Raw genomic sequence first — 17,397 nt, forward strand, 5'->3', positions numbered from 1 at the left:
ATACAGTACCCATCCTGCCAGCCCCCAGGTCAAGAATTATTAAATGATACTCATTTTCTCCAGCCAGCAAAATGCGGAAGGTTTGATTTCGTCTTCTTTGGATAAGCAGGATAAATATGTATATAAACTAGGGAGGCAAGCCTTAGTTTTAGTGAAGAAAACCAGCCTGGTATGTCCTGAGCATTCATACCAAACAGGAATTGCAGAGGAAAGCATAATTGTGCCTAGTTATTTTTACAAAAGCAGTGAACAGAAATTTGTCTCAATTAGAAGCAATAGAGGCTAATTATTTCACCCCAAAGTGGACATTTTTCTACTCCTTTTAATCAGGTTTAAAGCAGTAAGCCTGAGCCTTTGGGGTGAGATACAGAATTGGGAATCAATCAGATGGATGTCAACTTCTTTCTGTAAAGCTCTTGGGATATTTTTCTGGATACTGAGCTATATCCTCACATTTTGTTTCAGCTTTTTCACTTGTTATTAAACTAGGACAGGGGTAGGCAACCTTGGCTCTTTTATGACTCGTGGACTTCAACTCCCAGAATTCCTGAGCCAGCCATGCTGAGGGGAAAGGGAGAGGTTTCCAAGCTGAGCCATGCTGGCTTAGGAATTCTCGGAGTTGAAGTCCACGAGTCATAAAAGAGCCAAGGTTGCCTACCCCTGAACTAGGACATTGATAAGCTTTCTGATACAAAATGATTGGCAGACTCCTGAGTTATTCCTAGAGTCTTCCCCTTTTTCCATTTGGATTTTTTCCCCTTAATGTAACTAATTGTGTACAGCAACATGAACCAGTTCTTTGTTTTTTGAAGTAATGTCGTTCTCCATTACTGATAATCAGCATTCCTCTGGGCTTGTCATATAGCATGTGCTTCTAGCAGACTGGTTTTGTATGGTCAGAACAAGCCCCTATATGCTTAAAAATATTCTTTGTAGAGGAAGCAGATTGCACTGTTTACTTGTATGAGTTAGATTCAGTGAGCAAAGAACAAAGACTTCATATTCATATAATTTTAGTGCCAAGGATGTTGGGTTCATTCTGATATTAAAAGGAACTGTAACTGATGTTTTTCAGATTAATAAATAGAACAGCATAGAAGCAACATAGAACAAATAAAAACTAGGCCAAAGTATTTGAGTACTCAAAATATATTGACCTCACTGAACTTACTTACAAGAGGAGCTTCATGCATAGCATAACTGCTTTAGAGATCACAGAATAATCTGTACAATCTAAATTGTGAGACCAGCTAATTGCTGAGTATTTTTAATTGCGAAATTCCTCTACCCTGAAATCTAATTAATTCTTATCTGCACACATAAATTATTTTAAGAGTAGGCTAAAAGCAATCATGCATATACAATTAGGCTCTCCAGAAAGGACACACAGCTGGTGACTAGTTGTGGGTTTATACAATTGAAAAGATTAAGATCATTGTCTTGACCAACCATTCTAACAAGATAGAAATTAATTATCTGTTCCCACAGTGCACAGTATGCAACTCCATATCTGATGGAACCTCCCAAACCCAGGGGCATTGCCCTCTAAAATATATTGTTGAACTGTAATTTTGAATCTGTTGAAAATAGTTTAATGTAATCAATATCATATTAACACTGTTTGGAGTAAGTGAATTGTTAAAGATCAGATACGAATTTGCATTTCCATGAGTTGAATTTATTTGAATTTTCAGTTTGAACATCAGTTCAGATAATTTATTTGACTTGATTAAAAAGTGTATAAAAATCCATTTAATCTTAACATGGATTTGATTTGATGCCCTGAATTAAATTGAAAGTTTCAAATTGAAAGGGTGATTTGATCAAATTGCCTTGAATTTGAAGTTTTACGTAGCCTTATTTATTTATGCTCCTACAGCCTGTTCCCTGCTCTCAGAAGTTTTACCTTGTTTACTTACTTACAGTTAGCTATATTAGTCAGGTTTTAAAGCAGGATCTCCTACAATTAAATTCCATTCTGTTCTCTCTATATACACATGTATATATTTACATGAATTAGTTCCTTTAGCCTAAAATGTTCCTCTCAGCCTCATCCCTCTGCATTCATCCCAAAACTTAATTTAGTGCATCAGGTTCTTCACATGAACCTCTCTTGATTTTTTAAAAGTTAACATCAAAATGTTTTTATTGGCAAAGAAAGAATTAAGATTGAGATATAGTAGTCTCAGTATCCTTTTTGATGTTGGGAGCTGTGGCACATCATTTAACAACTAAACCCTTCTCTTCAGGTAAAGAAAAGATGATGTCTGGTGCTGCTAATTTCTAATCTATAAATAATGAGTCTTGTCCAAAAGAAATCATGGCTTCAAAGGGTACTGAAACTGAACAGATGTGTGGACTTTTTTTCTTTGCTTTCTGATCCTTGAGACTGCTGAAAGTTTCTTTTCATCATATAAATACAGGAATCAAAACAATTCTAGTAAGTATCTCCAGTGCTGTCATTAGTTTTGGTTCTTTGTTCAGATGGTCAGAATGAGAAGGTGAAGTCTTTGCTATGTTTTATTCAGATTGTGTTAATCTTCTGTTACAGCTGATGGACCAAGAGATACAATTCCTCGAGCCTGTCAGTTAAATGCAGATGTGCCGCAAGTCACACAGCTGCTAAACATGAAGAAACTGCGCCAAACAGAACAAAAATGGAGAGGCCAACCTTTAAATTCACCAGAATTAGGTACTCTTAATGATTAATATTTCTTTATTATATCTACTTGGGCCAAGGGCTTTTATTCAAGTGACATTGCCTGTATTCACACATAATATTAAGCCATAACATGCCATATTTGTTTTCATTTAGTTTTTGTAGAAACTCAGACACTGTGATTTAGCCAACAAGCAAGAACAGTAGATGCATATCATCCAGTCTCAGAGTCTGTAGCATTTATTGATAATTTTATTAGTAGTTTTAACCTTTATAACAACCCAAATATTTTTTCCTAAATGGCCTACATTCCTATCTAAAAGTGGGAATGGATGGATGAGTTAATATATTACCACTTGTGTAGAACATTGATTCCAAGTGGGCCTATTAGACCAAGGGTCTCAAGCCCCAGTCCATGAGCCATCAACCGGTCCGCACAAACAAGCAAAGCCCCATCCATGAGATGCAGGCAGCACACAAAACTACGCACCCTCCGGTCCACAGAAAAACCTCTCTCCAAGGAAACGGTCCCTGGTGCGCAAAAGGTTATACAGATTAGTATAGGTTGTCCTCATTTTGTGACTTCCGATGGCTCTGGTGACTCTGTCTTTAACAACATGGTTACTAAATAAGCAGGTGAGTGAGAGAAAAACGCTGTGAAGATCGCTGGTTGTTGCCTTCTCATTCAGATAAAGTTTCCTCATACAGTATTCTGTGACTGACACAGTTTTTGCCCCCTGGTAGGGTGGAGAGATTTCCTAAACAAGCTATCTCTTCCTGAGCTGCTTTTCTCCAGAGTACAGAGCTTCTTTAAACAGTCCAACTGCAAGTTAAATAAGCTCAGCTCTGTGAGCTTCATTAGTTGATTAGAACCCAAATACCCGTTTAAATCAAGCATGATTCCTGGTGATCACATGGACATATCCAAGTCCTTTTCTTGCAAAGCGATGAATTTGTTTATATATTTATATATTTAATTAATTTAAAATGTTATGGATGCGGTTTGTGTTGCTTTGTTCCAGGTTGTTTTCAGTACCCCAATCTTATAGAGAGAGAGCCCTTTTTGGAATAGTAGTTAAGGCATCGGGCCAGAAACCTGGAGACTGAGAGTTCCTAGTCCCATCTTAGGTACAAAGCTAAGTGGATGACCTTGGGCTACTCTCTCTCCCTCAAGTAGAACTCTTCTTTCCTAGGACGGAGAAAGTGGCAAACCACTTCTGAAAATCTTGGCAAGAACACTACATAGATTCATTCAGACATTCACTAAGACTCAACACTAACTTGAACATGTGCAAAAAAAAGTCCAGTATATAGCTCTGAGATTTTATTGTGGTCTCCTGAGATCTGATCATGCTTATCTTTTTTGAGATCTCACACAGTTGCTTAGATGCTTCCACCTAGCTAATCAAATCAGTCCTCATTGCCTCAATAATAAGTAAAATATGATTACAGTTGATGAGGGTAATTGGGACCCAAATTGTCATCACTAAGCAATGCGGTCGTAAATGTGATTGCATTGCTTAGCATCAGCAATCCTGGCGTTCCCCATTGATCTTGTTAATCAAATCCAACTGGTTGTTAGGTAAGGACCCACAGGATCCAAGCCATTCTGGCTTGTTTCCTCGCAGCCCTGAGCCTCAGTAAGGTAAAGGACTGCCCTCTCTTGAACTGCCTCACCTTTCTACCTCCCCAACCCACCTCTGCCCTTTTAGCTGCCCTACATAGCGACCATGGCAGTGCAATATTGCTACATAAATATGATTTAAAACACGGATCCCCAACCTATGGGCTGCAGCCCCTAGTGGGCTATGGCCTACTGGCCACCAGGCCATGAGACAAGCTGACCCGCGTGCGCACTCAGCCCCACTTGTGCTAGCACCTGTGGCCCTGCAGGGCTAGTGGAGGCTAGCACCTGCAGAAACAGGGCCCCTAATGCACCCATGGGTTGCATGGACCTTTTGCTCATGCATGCAGGGGCTAGCAGTGGTGGTGGCTATCACCTGCGTGTATGCGCATACGGGGGCCAGTAGTCCCATGTGGGTTTTGCAGCCTGTTTGTGCATGCCTGCGGGGCTAGCGGCAGTGGTTAGCACCTGCGTGCATGCACAAACAGGTTTCATGGCCTGTTTGTGCATGCGCATGTGCGTGGGGCTAGCAGCAGTGGTTAGCACCTGCACACCTATGCAAATGGGGCTTCTAACTTGCATGTGGGTGCACACGGCCCCGTTTCCACACACACATGCATGTGCGTGCAAATTTCTCAGCTACTCCCTTTCCCTCCAGGCTGCTAACATGAAAAGGTTGGTGACCTTTGATCTAAAGCATGACCTATGATCTATCGTGTTTTCGGTCATATTTATGCAGAGATATTGAAAATTTGAAAGGGTCCATAAATGTTTTGGTATTGGTGTATATATGTCCATGTATCTTGCTATTTCCAGTTTTATTATTAATTATAAGGACAAAGCTGTACATTGCCACCATACAGCCATAAATTATGGCCATGGTAAGCCTTCTATCTCAATGCATTTTTGCTTCTTCTTTCTTGACTAAAAGTTCCTAATTCATTGTTTACAACTAATTTCCCTGAATTTCAAATGTAATTTTGTTCTACCTAAGAGCAATTCATTGCTCTGAATGCTTTCAACAAAATTAATAAATCCTTCATGTATCCACTTAATCATTATATGTGTAAATTGACTAACATTTTACACTATTAATTCCTTCAATTCCCAGGTCAAATTAAGTCCTGACTGTTAGTCAATGTAGGAATGTAGGAAGCTTTCCCCCCCCCCTCCAATAATGGGAGCAGGGTTTAATTAAACACAGAATCAAGTCTGGTTGCTTAAATTGAAGAGTTCTTCTTGCAAATAGTGATATGTAGTGGTCCACTAAACACAAATCAAAATTGGTAATTTACTAAAAAAAAAAAGAGCAGTCTTTGCTCAGTTGCTTTTGTTTCCACAGGAGCAGGATCCTCAAGTTTTTGCTATTGTTATTAAGGACAGATAGGTGTGTTTATGTGTAAATTACCTTTCTCCCTATCTAAAATAAAATATGTATTGATTTGATCTGTACAACTACATCTCAGTCCACTTCTGCTTTAAGTTTAAGGTTTTTCTTTTTTTTCAATAATCCTGCATTCCTATAGTTAATTACTGCAAATAATATCCCTGCTTTCCCAGTTCGCTCATTGTATTTGTCCATCCCTAGGGATTTCAAAAGCTTCCTCATAAATGACGGGTTTATGAGTTTTGAATCAACATGAGACACTAGCATGAAGAATAGTGGTAAAATAAATACTATAGAAGCAGCTTTCCGCAGTAAAGCTTGTTCATACAAATATGTCCATCCGCCCTGTGCGTGCCCACAGAGAGGGCCTCCTCAGGGTGCCTCCGGTCAGGGAATGTCGACTGGTGGCCCCCAGGGGGAGGGCCTTCTCTGTGGGTGCTCCGGCACTATGGAACCAACTGCCGGTTGAGCTCCGGACGGCATTGGACCTTCGATCCTTCCGTCGTGGGTTGAAGACCCATTTATTTGAATTAGCTGGTCTGGCCTGATAGGGGTATATGGGTTTTTTAATTGGTTTTTATTATTTTATCATTGTTGTATTTTAATTGGGCATTGGTTTAATTTTCTTTTAATTTTTGTACTGCTATTTATATATGCCCTGTGAACCGCCCTGAGTCCCTTAGGGAGAAGGGCGGTATAGAAATCTCAATAAAATAAAATAAATAAATAAATAAAATGTCCAATTTCCAGTCTGGCTACAATTTGCCTTAAATCTATGTTACATGGGGCCACTAAGGGCTTTGATTGTGGTCCCTAGTATTCTAAGAAAGTGCCCTTGGGGGAAAAAAAATCCCTCAAATCATATCACCCAGCCATGTTCTCTAGTTCTAATTGCTGGTGCTTACACAATCACAGTGGCACTCTTTGCACACAACCCCAGCAGGGTTGATAGAAAAATATTGTGCCAAAACTTGGTTTTCCCAGTTTTCTCACAAATTTCCTTTCCCAGGGAAAGGTGCTTCTATTTTTCTACCTTATTTTCAGGGAACATAGTAATTTCTTTTAAATTTCTCTTCACATGCAGTTATTAGAGATGATGGAGCTAGCTACTGCTGATTTTTCTAAAGCCTTTCTGAATGCCATGTTCCTGAAATGCCATGCCTGTTCTGAATGCCTGTTTCCATGAAAATGGAAACCGTTTGTTCCTGCAGTCTTTCGGATTAAATTGAAACCAAAGAAAGTAGAAAGGCTGTAGACAATGAGAAAAATGATCATAGTTACCTCCTGGGCAGAAATATGGCATATGACTCAAATACATAAATACATGGCGAAAGAAGGGATATTCATGGTGTATAGCGTTTGGCTACCTTCTAATTAAATGAGTGCAAGAATATCACATTTCACCCTCACGAATTTCTCTGAAAATCTCCTTTAAAAGAAATGTCAACAGTGAAAAACAGCCCAATCTCCAAGAAATGCTAACCAATAGAGGCCAGTGGAAAGCATCCGAATAGACTGCTATATAATGGAGACTTATAGCAAAAAGGAAATCCTGCATTACAGCTTGCAATTCCCTTTTATTTTAAAGAATCATCAGGCAAATGGTTTTGACTAAATAGGACATGATTCTCAGCACAATATAAAGGTGTGACAGGTACAATCTTAAAAAATCTTATTTAACCAAAACTAAACCAAATAGATTTTTTTAAAAAAAAAAAAAAGCAAAATGAATGCTTCAGAAGCTTAATACTATCAAACTGTATATTTACTAACTGAAAAAAAATATAGGAATGAATATTGAGCAATGAAATTGATAGTTTTAAATACATACTAATATAAAGTTCTCTGTTTCCAGCACCACAAAAAGTTCTGGTCTACTATCCAGCCCCAACTCAGTTAATGAATAAAAATTACATTCTCAGTGAAACATTTTTGTTCCTTCAAATACAGTGAGTCTCACAGTTGGAAGTTTTTAGTATCTGTTGTTTTATTTGTTTGTTCCATAAGGAGAATTACCAGAGAAATATGTTCTGAATAAACTAGGTAGATACATATTCATTAGGCAAGGCCATTTTTTCTACTTAGCATACAGATGGCTGGCTGATGAACGTATCACTAGTTTCTTTGTTATTGTGTTGAAGTAACATCACCTATGTTGTAAGGATTGCTGCCATATATAAACTACATGAGAATGATTTCAGGATAGCTACTTACATATTTATTATACAAATACATATGGCCATATATCTTACAATCAATTCTGCATATTAGCATTCCACATAAAATAATTTGGCAATCACAGGAATACTATGTAAGCTATACAGTAGATCAGGGGTGTCAAACTCAATTTCATTGAGGGCGACATCAGCATTGCAGTTGCCCTCGGGGGGGCAGGTGGGTATGGCCTAGGTGGGCGTGGCCTACTGGGTGGGCGTGGCTAGACTGCGTATGGCCTACTGGGTGGGCGTGGCCAGCTCTACATCGTTCACATCAAGGGTGCCTATGGGGGCCTGGGCAGGAGTGGGACAGATCTGAGGGTCTCTGGCGGAAGGAGGGTCTCTGGGCCAGGGCCAAGGCAGTGGGGGCCGTTCCCTCACTGTTTCCAGGATGGCTTTGCGGGCCACATGAAACCACTTCGCGGGCCGGATCCGGCCCCCGGGCCTTGTGTTTGACATGTCTGCTATAGATCATTGGCACATTTTTTTATTTGCATAGTCTAGCAAGAATGAATATTTGTGGTAATACCTGTGCTTTGACCTGCTAAAAATGTATCAACTATTATTTATTCATCATTGTCCAAAGTATCAAACTTTAAATTACCTATTTTTGCTATTTAATAGATCCTCCAACAAACCGAGCATCAGCTACTATACGTAACAGTAAGAGTCAAGATATATCCCACATTGCATTTGGATCTAAAGTCCTTGGGCCACCTCCTCTCTCAGGACGAAGGCTCACAACAAGGGCATCTGGGGAGGTAAGATCCATTCTTCTTAAGAACAAATCTGGAATCTCTAATATGGAAACAGTAAACCTTCTTGTACTGAAAACAATTTAAGAGGCAAAGAAATCTAGGTCTTGTGAAGTGTCAATCAAACAGCTTGCCTCCCGGAATCATGGGTGCTCCATCAGTGGAGGTTTTGAAGAAAACATTGAACAACCATTTTTCCAGGATGCTATAAGGACTCCTGCCTTGGGCATGGGGGTTAGACTAGAAAACCTCCAAGGTCCCTTCCAGCTCTATGATTCTGTGAACTATAATAGAGTAAGTGACCATCCCATTGACAACGTATACCTGCCCAGCACTTCAGGATCACACTTTAACAAAATAACTGTAGTCTGGTGGTAATATTGTATGTTTTCTCCCAAATTAAGACCTAAAATACAGTAGTCCTCAACTTACAACCACAGTTGGGACCAGAATTTCTGATGTTAAACAAAGTGGCAGTTAATTGAGTCATGCCCAATTTTACAGCCTTTTTTTTGCAGTGGTTGTTAAGTGGATAATTGCAATTGTAAAGTGACTCAGGTGGTTGTTAAACAACATGCTTGCTGTAAAATGGCTGGGATTACATGACCATGGGGATGTTCTTACGGTTGGAAATGTGAGGACTAGTTGTAAGTAAATTTTTCCCATTTCATTGTAACTTCAAATGGTCACTAAGTGAATAGTTGTTAAGTCAAGAACTACGTATGAACAGAAAACCTATGAAAATAAATCCTTCCCATTCCAACTCTCAATTGCCTTCCTAAGTCAGAAAAAAAATTCAGAACATATAGGGGATTAATGATAGGAATGGACGTAGTTTTCTTCCCATAGGCCTCCCACTCCCATTCTCACCCAGAAAACAAAATTAAAACAGAAAAACTAAATTGATGCCACTCTTTCATCCCTTGGGAAAAAAATTGGCAGGGTGCTTTATGGTGCCTAATCTCTCCAAGGTACCCATCGTTAGTCTGCCATCTATCATAGTTGGTAGTGTAATCAAGTTTGAGCAGTGTGCCCCCAGATGTTGCTTTCTGCATGTACAGTACCAGGCTTTGTATAACACCCATCCAGTGGTAGGATTCAGCCAGTTCACACTACTTTGTAGCTATTTTTTTGTTGCCTAGGCTTCCGGAAGCGGCATCCACACAGAGGACCGGTTGTTCACATATTTCAATACCACCACTGCACCCATCCTTCATATATCTTTTTTTTTAATTAGAGATTTTATTAGTTTTTTTCCCTTACATATATATGTTAGTTTTTCAACCAGCGTGTAGTCTGGGTTCAAAAGCGCTAATACATAGTCAAGTCCTAATCTTTGGTTCTTTCCTCTAGCCATTTGTAGAATGACTCCCAGGTTTGGTAGTATTCTGTTTCTTCTTTATCTTTCAATCTCATAGTTAATCTGTCCATCTCTGCACATTCCAATATTTTTTTAATTACCGTATATACTTGAGTATAAGCCGAATTTTTCAGCCCACTTTTTGGGCTGAAAAAATCCACTTCGGCTTATACTCCAGTCAACAAAAAAAAAAGAACTTACCGAGGACTTGCGCGCGGCCGAGCTACTTTGCCTGACGCTGCTGGGGTCGCCCGGGCGCCTCTGCTCGCCCTCAGCAGCACCTGGCCCAGAATCACATGCGAAACAAGCCCGGCAGAGGAGCCGGAGCGGCGAGCAGAGGCGCCCGGCCCAGATCCTGCAAGGCCCGGCCGAGACGCGCCCCCAGCAGCGGAGCTGCTCCGGCTCCTCTGCCGGGCTTGTTTTGCATGTGAGCTACTTTGCCTGATGCTGAGAAGACCCGCTTGGGCACTCGGGTTGGTGTCAGTCTCCGCAGGCCCTTCTCGTTTCCAGGAACGTCAAGCGCGCTTGGCTCCCCACCCCCACGGCAGGGCAGGGCAGGGCAGAGACTTGCTCGCCCTTCTGACGGCCCTGAAGAGAAACGAAGGGCTTGCAAACTCCCCGCGAGAAGCTGGGCGAAGCGCGCGGCTGGGCGAGTGTGTGCCTGCGCGCGTATTTACGAAAGAAACGCTCCGAGAGTTCTTCTTTCTCCGCCCCCTTGGGGGGAACTCTAGCGACTACTGTAGCCGCGCTTCTCTTCTCGGCTCCGAAAATAGGGATTTCTACTCTCTCTCTCTCTCTCTCTCTCCCCTCCCCACCCCGCATTCTCCTGCCTCTTCGATTGCGACAATAAAAGGGCGAAGGGTGCGCTGGTTTCTTCCTCCTTCCTCCCCCCCTCCCCTCCCCTCCCCGATTGTCAGGTGAGGCAGCTGGAGGTCTGGCCGGGAGATTGTAGCCGTTTTGAAACGCCGCGTCTTGAAACGCCCGATCAGCTGATTTTCGGGTGGAAGAGCCGCGGCTTGAATCTGTTTGCATCTGCCTGAATTAGACCGAAACGGCCTGAATTTGACCAGAGTTGCTTTGTAATGGCTGGAGGAACTGCAGAGGAGGTCTTGCCGGGAGATTGTGGCCGTTTTGAAACGCCGCGGCTTGAAACGCCCGATCAGCTGATTTTCGGGGCGGAAAGAGCCACGGCTTGAATCTGCTTGTATTTGTTTGAACTTAACCAGAAACGGCTCGTAATGGCTGGAGGAACTGCGGAGGGAGTGAATGCTCCAGCCTGGAATATTTGGAAAGGCTGGGGGAACCGGATGAACTGCAGCTTAAGCGACTGTTGCCGGAGGAGCCATGGCTTGAAACGCCCCAGTTTTGGGGCAGCGTTTGCTTGTTCCCTCCCTCCCTCCCCTTTCCCTCCTCTCTAAATCCTTCCTTCCTTCCTTCCTTCCTTCCTTCCTCCCTCCCTCCCTCCCTCCCTCCCCTTTCCCTCCTCTCTAAATCCTTCCTTCCTTCCTTCCTTCCTTCCTTCCTTCCTTCCTTCCTTCCTTCCTTCCTTCCTTCCTTCCTTCCTTCCTTCCTTCCCCAGCCCTAATCCGGAAAGTGGAAGGAAAGAAGAGTAAAGGCTGGGCGGAGGAGGAGGGGAAGTGCAACCCTGCACTATTCAGCTCAGTGAAGTCACGCTTGAAACGGCTTGAAACGCCCGATCAGCTGATTTTCGGGGCGGAAAGAGCCACGGCTTGAATCTGCTTGTATTTGTTTGAACTTAACCAGAAACGGCTCGTAATGGCTGGAGGAACTGCGGAGGGAGTGAATGCTCCAGCCTGGAATATTTGGAAAGGCTGGGGGAACCGGATGAACTGCAGCTTAAGCGACTGTTCCCGGAGGAGCCATGGCTTGAAACGCCCCAGTTTTGGGGCAGCGTTTGCTTGTTCCCTCCCTCCCTCCCTCCCTCCCTCCCTCCCCTTTCCCTCCTCTCTAAATCCTTCCTTCCTTCCTTCCTTCCTTCCTCCCTCCCTCCCCTTTCCCTCCTCTCTAAATCCTTCCTTCCTTCCTTCCTTCCTTCCTCCCTCCCTCCCCTTTCCCTCCTCTCTAAATCCTTCCTTCCTTCCTTCCTTCCTTCCTTCCTTCCTTCCTTCCTTCCCCAGCCCTAATCCGGAAAGTGGAAGGAAAGAAGAGTAAAGGCTGGGCGGAGGAGGAGGGGAAGTGCAACCCTGCACTATTCATCTCAGTGAAGTCACGCTTGGTTAAAAAACAGATTTAATAATAATAATAAGAAGAAGAAGTTGGGCTGATCAAATGTTTCAATAATGACTGAAGGAGGGCTGCTTGTACCTTGGTCTTTGTGCTGGTGTCTTGACATGCCAATACACTAGTACGGAAAGCTGCCGTTCACTTTCGGGGGGAGGAAAAAAAACACAACAAGACCGCACGCTTTCCGCCCCGAAAATCAGCTGATCGGGCGTTTCAAGCCGTTTCAAGCGTGACTTCACTGAGCTGAATAGTGCAGGGTTGCACTTCCCCTCCTCCTCCGCCCAGCCTTTACTCTTCTTTCCTTCCACTTTCCAGATTAGGGCTGGGGAAGGAAGGAAGGAAGGAAGGAAGGAAGGAAGGAAGGAAGGAAGGAAGGAAGGAAGGAAGGAAGGAAGGAAGGATTTAGAGAGGAGGGAAAGGGGAGGGAGGGAGGGAGGAAGGAAGGAAGGAAGGAAGGAAGGAAGGAAGGAAGGAAGGAAGGAAGGAAGGATTTAGAGAGGAGGGAAAGGGGAGGGAGGGAGGGAGGGAGGGAGGGAGGGAACAAGCAAACGCTGCCCCAAAACTGGGGCGTTTCAAGCCATGGCTCCTCCGGGAACAGTCGCTTAAGCTGCAGTTCATCCGGTTCCCCCAGCCTTTCCAAATATTCCAGGCTGGAGCATTCACTCCCTCCGCAGTTCCTCCAGCCATTACGAGCCGTTTCTGGTTAAGTTCAAACAAATACAAGCAGATTCAAGCCGTGGCTCTTTCCGCCCCGAAAATCAGCTGATCGGGCGTTTCAAGCCGTTTCAAGCGTGACTTCACTGAGCTGAATAGTGCAGGGTTGCACTTCCCCTCCTCCTCCGCCCAGCCTTTACTCTTCTTTCCTTCCACTTTCCGGATTAGGGCTGGGGAAGGAAGGAAGGAAGGAAGGAAGGAAGGAAGGAAGGAAGGAAGGAAGGAAGGAAGGATTTAGAGAGGAGGGAAAGGGGAGGGAGGGAGGGAGGAAGGAAGGAAGGAAGGAAGGAAGGAAGGAAGGAAGGAAGGAAGGAAGGATTTAGAGAGGAGGGAAAGGGGAGGGAGGGAGGGAACAAGCAAACGCTGCCCCAAAACTGGGGCGTTTCAAGCCATGGCTCCTCCGGCAACAGTCGCTTAAGCTGCAGTTCATCCGGTTCCCCCAGCCTTTCCAAATATTCCAGGCTGGAGCATTCACTCCCTCCGCAGTTCCTCCAGCCATTACGAGCCGTTTCTGGTTAAGTTCAAACAAATACAAGCAGATTCAAGCCGTGGCTCTTTCCGCCCCGAAAATCAGCTGATCGGGTGTTTCAAGCCGCGGCGTTTCAAAACGGCCACAATCTCCCGGCAAGACCTCCTCTGCAGTTCCTCCAGCCATTACAAAGCAACTCTGGTCAAATTCAGGCCGTTTCGGTCTAATTCAGGCAGATGCAAACAGATTCAAGCCGCGGCTCTTCCACCCGAAAATCAGCTGATCGGGCGTTTCAAGACGCGGCGTTTCAAAACGGCTACAATCTCCCGGCCAGACCTCCAGCTGCCTCACCTGACAATCGGGGAGGGGAGGGGAGGGGGGGAGGAAGGAGGAAGAAACCAGCGCACCCTTCGCCCTTTTATTGTCGCAATCGAAGAGGCAGGAGAATGCGGGGTGGGGAGGGGAGAGAGAGAGAGAGAGAGAGAGTAGAAATCCCTATTTTCGGAGCCGAGAAGAGAAGCGCGGCTACAGTAGTCGCTAGAGTTCCCCCCAAGGGGGCGGAGAAAGAAGAACTCTCGGAGCGTTTCTTTCGTAAATACGCGCGCAGGCACACACTCGCCCAGCCGCGCGCTTCGCCCAGCTTCTCGCGGGGAGTTTGCAAGCCCTTCGTTTCTCTTCAGGGCCGTCAGAAGGGCGAGCAAGTCTCTGCCCTGCCCTGCCCTGCCGTGGGGGTGGGGAGCCAAGCGCGCTTGACGTTCCTGGAAACGAGAAGGGCCTGCGGAGACTGACACCAACCCGAGTGCCCAAGCGGGTCTTCTCAGCATCAGGCAAAGTAGCTCACATGCAAAACAAGCCCGGCAGAGGAGCCGGAGCAGCTCCGCTGCTGGGGGCGCGTCTCGGCCGGGCCTTGCAGGATCTGGGCCGGGCGCCTCTGCTCGCCGCTCCGGCTCCTCTGCCGGGCTTGTTTCGCGTGCGAGCTACTTTGCCGGCCGCTGCTGAGGGAAGATCTCTGGAGAGGAGCATAAGGTGAGCTGCTGCATTTCCCAGCCTCGGCTTATACTCGAGTCACCAACTTTTACCATTTTTGGGGGGTAAAATTAGGGGTCTCGGCTTATATTCGAGTCGGCTTATATTCAAGTATATACGGTACTTCTTCCTCTGGTGGTATTCCTTCATTTTTCCAGTATTTCACGAAAGTTATTCTTGCTGCTGTTGTAATGTGTAGAACCAAATGTAAACTTTGTTTATTAATCTTTTCTGGTATCATACCTAATAGAAAAAGTTCAAGATTAAATTCTACATGTTCTCCCAACATTTTTTCTAATCAGGCATGTATTTTTTTCCCAATAAGGCTTTGCTTTACCACGTGTCCACCAGATATGATAATACGTGCCTGAGTTATGTTTACATTTCCACATCCTTCATACATCTTAAAAACACCTGATGACAAACAATAGAGGTTGGCATATTGCAAAACAAAACACCAGTGCTTTGTTTTAAAAAAATGCCTCTGGTTCTAAGTAAGTCCCATCAGAGTTTTTAGAAAATGAAAATCCTGGGCAGCTGCAATCTAATGCTGTTTGTCATCGGAGCCCCAGAAAGGAGCATAGGAATGGCTCAGGTAAATCAGGCTTAAGCCGATCTTAGTTCAAAATTTTGTTATATTTGTGAATCAGATGCCTCCAGGTGCTTGAAAGCAGGAACTGAAGATACACCTGTCATTTCTGCAAGGTAGACCAAGAAATCAACTCCAGAGGAAGCCTAAAACTTCTTTTATTACGATTGGCTATCCTTACAAAATCTTGCCAGTCTGATTGTGTTATATCTCTTTCTCCTTCTTACACACTGCTGAATTAGGGAGCTGGCTATCACTTTCTCTCTGTTATGGGCTTAAAATATGCTTTGCCTTTGTTGCTTTGATAATATAACTTCCATGTTTCCTTCAAGATTTCCCTCCTTACTCACTGCACCTCACCCATGATAGTATCCTTGCAATTGGTATTTGGAGGCATTTGCCCAAATCCTGAGGTAGCACTGAGTGTCCAGATTAATAGTTTTTGATGTTGCTGGGGAATTCTGGGAGTTGAAGTACATGAGTCTTAAAGTTGCCAAGTTTGGAGATCCCTGTGTTAGACCATGCTTGGCCCAGAACTTTTTCCAGTGCCTCAACCTGTTCAATTCAGTTCAGCACATTGGGCATGCCTCAGTGTTAACTGGTGGAAACTAAAAGAAGGGCCTTCTTGGTTGTAGCCTCTGCTTTGTGGAATATTTTTCCCCTCAGAGATTAGAATGGCCCCAACCCTGTTGATTTTTCACAAAGCTTTTAAAAACTTGGCTAAATACCTAGGCCTGGACCTTACAATGTGTTAAGGGTCCCATTTCTTTTGCTTTACTGTTAATTGGTTAACTATCTCGGCTGCTAAATTTATTTTCTGGATATTTTTACTGTTTTATTGTTTGTAATTCTTCTAGAGTTTTATATAAGCCAGCCAGAATCACTTGAGATGTGTGGCTGTAGAAATAAAATAAATAAATAAAATAAACTTGAACAATCTCAGACAGGGAACCAACAGGAATAGGATTGGTTTGGTTTTTCTTTTGTTATTTTCTCAGGTGTGGTAGACAAATGTGCTAAGAGTTGCAGAAATTTATTTATTTATTTATTTATTTATTTATTTATTTATTTATTTATTTATTTATTTATTTATTTATTTATTTAACTTATATACCACCCTTCTCCCGTAGGACTCAGGGCGGTTCACAAGTTTTTTTTAAAAAAAAACACAAAACAAAACAATACAACAATTACAAAAATTAAAAACAATTAAAATGATTACATTAACCTTGAATACATAAAAATCCCAGTTAGAATCCAATTAAAACCCCAATTAATACTCTCAGTCCAGGCCAGAAAGCTCAAAGAGCCAGGTCTTCAGGTCCCGGTGGAATGAGCGAAGGTCAGGGGCAGTCCTAAGCTCTACAGGCAGCTGGTTCCAAAGGGCAGGCGCACCCACAGAGAAGGCCCTCCCCCTGGGTATTGTCCGCCTGCAATCTTTTACCGGTGGTACCCTGAGAAGACCCTCCCTGTGGGAATGCACAGGACGAAGGGAGCTTGATGCCGGCAGCAGGTGCTCCCTCAGATATCCCGGACCCAAGCCATTTAGGGCTTTATAGGTCATCACCAGCACCTTGAATCTCACCCGGAGGGCAACCAGAAGCCAATGCAGCTCGCGGAGCAGAGGTGTTACGTGGGAGTATCGGGAAACCCCCATCACAACCCGCGCGGCTGCATTCTGCACCAACTGAAGCCTCCGGGTGGTCCTCAAGGGCAGCCCCATGTAGAGAGCGTTGCAGTAGTCCAATCGGGAGGTCATGAGCGCATGAGTGACTGTGCACAGGGCATCTCGCTCCAGGAGACAATAATATTGTAGGATGCTAAAAGATTTGGCAGATATGATATCAGAACATTCACTATAATCTGGCAGATTATAATCTGGGATATTTTACAATTGTCTTATGTGTTAAACTAATGTATTATTCTATCCATGTGTTAAGTCAGGATAGTGATATCACTGGGCTATGCAGTCAATCAGATTTTACTTTGAGGTGACATCACAAAACTGATCTTCAGTGAAGCTGCTGCCTCCTACCCTTGCCTTCTATTGCCTTGGTGACATTCTAGTACTTTGTCAAATTTTCACAGTGAGAATTCATTATGTAAGAAATATTTGGCTCACTGTAGATGTCAGCCTTACCAGGTAGACCAATAAGGAAACATGACCAGATAAACAAAATCTACCTTGTTGTAAAATTACATTAACAGAATCTTGCAAGTCCGAAAGTACAATTCTCACACCATCATCTTTACGTCTGAGAACTTAGGGAGGGTGCCTCTGGAGCCCTTTGCCCTGCATACTACTCAGCTGTGGGCTCTGCTGTCTCTTATCTGACCATTCCCAAGGCTGTAGC

The 17,397-nt window shown here is 43.7% G+C and overlaps 1 protein-coding gene across 1 annotated transcript in view; it reads left to right on the forward strand.

Moving 5' to 3' along the window:
• The window catches only part of CFAP20DC (CFAP20 domain containing), a gene marked incomplete at its 5' end in the record, with an annotated part of 184,909 nt that overhangs the window by 65,244 nt on the left and 102,268 nt on the right, over positions 1-17,397 (forward strand). The window contains 2 exons of the mRNA XM_081319078.1: positions 2,552-2,692; positions 8,511-8,647. Of these exons, the coding sequence (XP_081175204.1) occupies positions 2,552-2,692; positions 8,511-8,647 (278 nt within the window). The remainder of the gene's footprint in view (positions 1-2,551; positions 2,693-8,510; positions 8,648-17,397) is intronic.

Source organism: Vipera berus (genome assembly GCF_964194415.1).
Source record: "Vipera berus genome assembly, chromosome: 2".
In the NCBI taxonomy this organism is placed as follows: domain Eukaryota; kingdom Metazoa; phylum Chordata; class Lepidosauria; order Squamata; family Viperidae; genus Vipera; species Vipera berus.